The sequence below is a fragment of the Capsicum annuum genome, chromosome 6, assembly GCF_002878395.1.
Source record: "Capsicum annuum cultivar UCD-10X-F1 chromosome 6, UCD10Xv1.1, whole genome shotgun sequence".
NCBI classification, from domain to species: Eukaryota; Viridiplantae; Streptophyta; class Magnoliopsida; order Solanales; family Solanaceae; genus Capsicum; species Capsicum annuum.
Window position 1 is genome coordinate 28,604,114 of NC_061116.1, and position 7,434 is coordinate 28,611,547.

Genomic DNA, 7,434 nt, shown 5'->3' on the forward strand with positions numbered 1-7,434 from the left:
ATTTAAATTTTTAAATCATATTAAAATAATTAATTTAATAAAATAAATTTTCTAATCAAGATTTCGTAAGATCTATGTAAAGTTAATATAGATCAAGTAAAAAGGAACTGAGAAAAATATTTATTAAATACCTAATAAAATTTTACCTTTGTGAGGAGTGGACATAATTTATTATTAATAAACATGTAATAAGACATGCTTCTTTTATATGCGAAAAAAAATTGTCCGGTATTTAGTTAAGTATGCTACTCCTAAATATTATTATTATTATTATTATTATTATTATTATTATTATTATTATTATTATTATTATTATTATTATTATTATAATAATAATAATAATAATAATAAAAATATTTCCTCCGTCTCAATTTATTTTTCACTTTTGTTTTTTCGAGAGTTAAACAGGTTAAATTGATCATAAATTTGGACACAAAATCTTCAAGATTTGACTTAAATTTATATATTTGAAACTATGTAAAAAGTATTATAAATCACAATTTTTGACATTTCAAAATATTTAAAAGATCGTATGAAAAATTACGGTCAAAGAAAAACTTGTTTGAATTTCGAAATTCGAAACGTGACACATATATCATTCGTGCAGGTCGCTACTTATGCGACAAGGAAGTTTGCTACCTTAGCGCAGTTAGATTTATTGTCGTCATTTATCTTGAGACGGAGAATTTTTTTTACCTTTCATAATGTTGGGTTTGTGCTGACACGGAGCCCACCCCCTAGTGTGTGTATGTGTATATATATATTTGATCCTAATGGCATTAAGGGAGGCTAGGACTCCATCCGTTCATGTTTAGTTCTCATGTTTCTTTTTTCGAGGGTCAATTTGGCTACTTTTTACAACTAAATTAGATTATATTAATTCAATATTTAAAAATTAAAATTTAGATATTCAAAAATTATATGAAGAGTACTGTAAATTGCGATTTTCTCATATCAATACGATGAAAAACTACATTATTAAATGTTGATCAAAATTTATAGTTTTTGACTTATAAAAAGAAAACTATAAGAACTAACAAAGAACTGAGAGAGTAACTCATTCGGTGGGGTGGCTATTTATAAAAGCTCTTTTTTCCCAAATAAACACTCTTAACTCGTGCTCACTGTCTCGATGTAAACATGACACATAAATTTTGACGCTATCTAGATGATGTAACTTGGAGTTCAAATGATACAATGGAGATATGTTGAGGTGTTTAGATGTTCATATTCAGAGTTAAAACACTTACTTGTTATAGGAACAAATGAGCCTTTCTAGGGAGGTTTAGTTGTACCTTGTATTGAATGAAAATATTGGAATTGAATTAACAGAAAACCAGAGAAGTCAAAAATAGTACAGATGAAGATGCTAAAATTGAATTGAATCCCTTGTATACCAAGTACCCTGAAGATATTAGATAGCTAATATCTTCTTTTGAACATCACCAGTTTTGGTCATTTTCTAAAAGAAATAGTTGAACAGCACACATGAAGAATAGACCCTTCCTAAATCACTAGACAATTAACATTCACAAAGCTCTTTCTCTTGTACAATGAAGAAAGTAATCTACATCTCTTGCTTTGAATAATAGAAAATAAACCAAAAAATTAAATGAAAGAAGGTTTATACTCCCTACCAAATCTTATTTCCTCGTTGAAACTCAGGTAGAACAGCAGCCTCTCTTCACGTTTGCAGAGGTATCATTAACATTGATGGTTGTACCCTGACCAGGAAGTGTAGTGCTTGCAGCTGCTTCCTGTGCAGCCAGTGCCTTCTTGCTTATGATATGGTATATCTCTGTCAGTAGAGTCTGAAAAGCCCTATCTACGTTAACTGCTTCCAATGCCGATGTTTCAAGATATGACAATCCTTCCGTCTCAGCTAAATTTTGACCATCCTGCTCGGAAACTGCTCTAAGTTGATTAAGGTCAGACTTGTTTCCAGCCATCATAAGTACAATGTTAGAATCTGCATGGTCTCTCAATTCTCGGAGCCACCTTTGAACATTGTCGAATGTTTGTCTCTTTGTTATGTCATAAACAAGGAGTGCACCAACAGCTCCTCTGTAATAAGCACTGGTAATGGCTCGGTACCTTTCTTGGCCTGCTGTGTCCCATATTTGGGCCTTGACTGTCTTTCCCTCAACCTGTAACATGAAACAGATAAATACTCCATGAATGTTGCTACCAGAACACACTAGTTCTATTTCAGCCACATTACTCGCGGACAAAAAAGCAATTTGTATTATGCATCATTGGAATCTTGTGGCTAGCAGAGAGAAAATGGCTGGTTCGTCCAGCATAAGAGTTTTAAAGTTGAGAATTTCAGAGCATTTGGCTTTCTTCAACAGGACATGATAAGCACCACTAAAACACTCAAATTCCAATTACAGATAGACAACTAGTCCAGCAGTCGAAAAATTTCACTTCAACAGCAAAAAGTGTAGCACTATCAGATTAGGCCACGCATAACAGTTAAAGGCGGAAATCCCAGTTCATAAGTGGACCAACAACAATAGCATATCCAGTATAGTCCCATAAGTGGGATCCAAGGAGGGCTGATGCAGATCTTACCCCTACCTTGGCAGGTAGAGAGGCTGTTTCCAACAGACCCTTGGTTCAGGAAAGCAAAAACACAACATCCATGGAAACATAAGCAGAACCAAAGCAAGATAGTAAGAAAACTGAGGCATAAACTAAGCCGACAACACTTTTTCTAAAAAGCACATTAGTTGAACTATAGATAGATCATTTCTGAAAAAACTCTTGCTAACATTACACAGGACAATCATTGAACTTCTTCATTCCTAATAAAGAATATATCTACAATTGAATATTGCAGCTGCATCTATGCACTAGTATCTTGTTCATACTTGAAAATACAATTGAATATGTAGGCTACGAAAAATGGGGGGAAAACGATCCATGAGTTCACAGTACATTATGTCTATCCTAGAGTTATTAATTTGTCTTGAAAACTTTTGGATCAAAAAATGAACATTAAGACAAAATAGTATCAGACGAGAGGGAAAAAGCAATCATCATCTGATGCACCTAAAATTTTGGTCGTCCATTTAATCCACAATTTGAAAACCAGAGATGCTCAAACAACACCAGCTCTGTCGCTGCATCAATCGCTACGCGATTCTCATTCATAACCACAACAAATTCGACAAAATCACATCAAATAATCAATCATTCCACAAGGTTGTAGATGATACTATACTCCCTCCATCTCCATTTTCCTTTTTCTCACTTCCTGAGAGTCAATTTAACTAATTATGAAGGTAAGACTAGAGAAATTTATCATTAAAAATTTAAATTTTGGATAATCCAGAATTAGGAAATACATGAAAAATACTTTAAATCTGCAATTCTCCACACATAAAAAGGCTACAGATCACATTTCTAAAATATTGCTAAAAACTTCACTTAGTTTGAATCTCGAGATACAAAAGTGCCAACCAGTTCACCACACCACAGGAGTACAAATTCTTGAATTGATTTCTCGTATGGTCACTCAACTGTTAGTTATTATGTCATAAAGTCACTTTTCTTCTTGATTCCAATTTCCTTTCACCGAGAAAGTCAACACTTTTTGAGCCAATAACTATTAGTAAAGTGCCTAACTAAGATACCAACCCCGAACTAATACGATATTACTACATTAAGAGATCAAATGATGACAAATTTCAAATTAAAACTTAGAACAAAGTCACACTATTATTACTGACCTGAAGAGTTCTAGTAGCGAACTCAACTCCAATAGTAGATTTTGACTCCAAACAGAACTCATTTCGCGTAAACCTGGACAAAATGTTTGATTTCCCAACACCAGAATCACCAATCAACACGATCTTAAACAAGTAATCGTATTCGTGATCCACTCTATTCCCCATCACTTTATTAATTCTCTGTATTACAACCTACCAAACAAACAAAAAAAACAGAGATGTATCATCTAGATCTGCAACAATCCAATCAAAATCAGCCACAAATAAATCCTAAACTGGAAAATACAAAGCAAAACACTCACTAAAACCTTATGTACCCAGTGGTGGAACCAGTATTTTCACCAATGATTTCAAAATATATAAAAATTAAACAGAAGATGAAGTCCAAGAGATTCAACATCTACTATGTATATATATACATAAATAATAATAATTTTAACAAGATATAAATAGTGCAATGATGCCCTCATTGCTACCTAGGGCAGATGCACAGTTAACTATCAGATTCATTTGAACTCATTACTTTCAACGGAAAACATAAATATATATAAAGAATCTACTAAAATTACAACAAATAGCACATATGAATAACTCATAACTTAACTCATAGAATTTAAATACTGTATCCACCTTATATACATACTATACATATTTGCATAAATCTAGTAAATATGTATATGCAGAAAATTGATTGATGTACAAGTTAATCGTGGATATGACTTACCAATTGATTTGTGGTGAGAAAAAAATTTGAAAAGAGAGAAACAATGGAGGTGGGCAAAGGTTGGAGGAAGAAACTTTTTTTCTATATAAGATTTTCTGGTGTGAAAGTGCGGCAAATGGTAAGCAGACGTGGACTTTCTCCATTTTTAAAATATACAGCTATTTCTATCATAGTATAGAAGCATGACCCGTATCAGCACGGGCCTAATATTAAAATATTTATTTATTTTTTTAATATTAATATATTTAAATAAAAAAATTAATGAAAGGGTTGCATATGTTTTGTAGGATTCATTCGGAATCTAGCATTAGTTCAACATATGTTATCTTAATATGTATTTAGATAATTTAAATTGTTAACTATTGTAATTTATAATATTATTTATATATTTTCAAATTAATATATGTTACTTTTCTTGTCTAAATTTTTGTGGCATTAATAGTCAATTATATTTTAAAAATAATTTAAGTTTTTAATTATTGTGATTTATAATACTTTTCTTCTATTCCAATTATAGTGTCACTAATATAATTTAAGAGTCGACCAAATATTTTATATCTTTTAAATTTTTTAAGTTGTTAATTATTGTGATTTCTAATATTTTTCATGTAATTTTTTTTGAAATATATAACAATTAAATTATTTTTAGATATTTTAAGTTGTTAACTATTGTAATTTATAATACTTTTTATGTAATTTTTGAATAATATATACTACTCTCCTTGTCTAGAGTTTTGTGTCGATGATAGCCAATTATATGTTTAAAAATAATTTAAATTTTTTATCATTGTAATTTATAATATTTTTTCTATTTCAACTTATATGGCACAGTGCTTATTATTTATTATTTATTATTTTTATTATGTGTATGTGTTGATTCAAGAATAATTTGGAAACATTTAAATTTGTGTGGAATGTTACAAATGTAAATAATCCATTTGGTGCTTCTTGATTTCTCTGCATTTATCTCTTGTGTGTTTTTACTCTTTTGTCCTTTGAGTATATGTAGTAAGTTTAATTTTTTAAAAAGATATCATGAAAATTTTTATTCATAGTACATACATACATATATAGTAAAATCATGGATTCAATATTATTAATTTTTTAATACATAGGTGACTTATAATAATTAATTACGGGTGATACATTAAAATCACGATTGAAGCAACAGAAATCAGTCAAATTTTTTTAAAAAAATTGTTAATTATTGTTATTTACAATACTTTTTATTCATTTTCAAATGATATATGTTGCTTTATATCTTCTTCTGTCCCGGCCCAATTTATGTGGCACTAATATAATTTTGATAGTCAATCAAATATTTTATGTTGACATATCATTTTGTTATTCTTATTTTTCTAATACATAAATGACTTATAATAAGGAGTGATATAGTAAAATCATCGTTCGAAAGATAAAAATTTAATCTGAAATATTAAGAGTTAATTTTGCATTTTATGTCTATTTTATTTTTTATTAAATATTATTTATTTTCTTAATACCTAGATGACTCATAATAATTAATTAAGAGCGATTGATTATGTTATTACTATAAAAATTAATATAATTTTATCATATCCAATAATAATCATCGATAATTCACTAAAATAGTATATTAATTAAATACAGGATGCTATATTTACATATGCAAAATATGATATTATTAAAAATTATTGAATAGTGCATTATATTTATCTTTCACAATAATAAAATTTTACTATATATTTTTTTTTATTTCTTTTTAACTTGATACATATTGACCCAACACAAATTCTAAGAAAATATTCATTAGAAATTTATTTTATTAATTTTTTACTTTAAAAATTTTAAGTTAAGTTTAAATATTAGTATTTCTATATAAGAAAAACATAATTTTAAAATTTAAATTTACTAAAATTAATAAATAAAAATATTATTTTTTTTATATAAAAGTCAATTAAAATAATAAAATTGATTTACTTTAAATATTTAGTTGCAATTAATTAATTTAATTTTTTATTTTGTCATGATTTATGGTACACCGATAAAATTTTGAGAGTTGAATAGAACTTTTATCTATTTTTAAAAAAGTATTTTAACATGTTAATTATTGTGATTTATAATAATTTTTACGTAATTATCAAATAATATACTTACTCCTTGTGTCCCAATTTATATGGCTTCGATACAATTTTAAGAATCAACTAAATTTTTTATATATTTTTTAAGTATTTTAAGTTGTTAATTATTATGATATACACTTTTTCTTTTATCTCAATTTATGTGGCATTGCTAAAATAATGAGAATCAATAAAATTTTTATATGTCTTTTAAATATTTTAAGTTATTAACTATTGTGATTTGTGGTAACAAATTAATAAAATATATTAAACATTTAAACCATTATGACGAAACAATAAAATTATTATATACTGGGACATGATATGTAATTAAGTGGGAGTAAAGGGGTTTTTTTTATAATTACATGAGAGGTGGTCCAAACCACCTCTTCTATATAATAGGAATTTTGATTCTCTACACTGACTCCTAGGTAAACATGGGTACTCCCTCTCTCCCTAGCTCCTTTTTCTTTTGAATTTAGTTCGTTCAAAAAATATTTTTTTTTGTATGATTTTAATCAACAGAAAATTTAAGAAGATAAGAAAGATTTTTTAATTTTGTGATCTTAAATTATATACATGTAAAATATACTAAAATTTTCTTTAATGTTATTTAACGTGTCAGGCATAAAATTGAAATTAAGAGCGACCAAAAAAAGAATTTAAGATATATATATATATATATATATATATATATATATATATATATACTATTTTAAATAAAAATATACTACAATATATATATATATATATATATATATATTTATATACTAATTTATAAAATATATACACATGTATATGTTAAATATATACGTCTATAGAAGATATATACACATATATACGCACCATTCAATATATATGTACTACTTTAAATAAA

The 7,434-nt window shown here is 27.5% G+C and overlaps 1 protein-coding gene across 1 annotated transcript; it reads right to left on the reverse strand.

Moving 5' to 3' along the window:
- Positions 1-1,355: 1,355 nt before the first annotated feature.
- LOC107873484 (ras-related protein Rab2BV) lies at positions 1,356-4,599 on the reverse strand. Its single transcript, XM_016720344.2, has 3 exons — positions 4,459-4,599; positions 3,735-3,926; positions 1,356-2,147 (listed from the first exon to the last, which is right to left on the reverse strand). Exons 2-3 carry the CDS (start codon positions 3,897-3,899, stop codon positions 1,662-1,664), a joined length of 651 nt encoding a protein of 216 aa, XP_016575830.1. The 5' UTR covers positions 3,900-3,926; positions 4,459-4,599; the 3' UTR covers positions 1,356-1,661.
- Between the last annotated feature and the right edge of the window lie 2,835 nt (positions 4,600-7,434).

Bases quoted from the DNA above. Each gene is read 5' to 3' on its own strand.
- LOC107873484 (XM_016720344.2), bottom strand. From the start codon at position 3,899: ATGGGGAATAGAGTGGATCACGAATACGATTACTTGTTTAAGATCGTG. The intron at 2,148-3,734 runs GTCAGTAATAAT...TTCATGTTACAG, and splicing joins TCGCTACTAGAACTCTTCAG to GTTGAGGGAAAGACAGTCAA.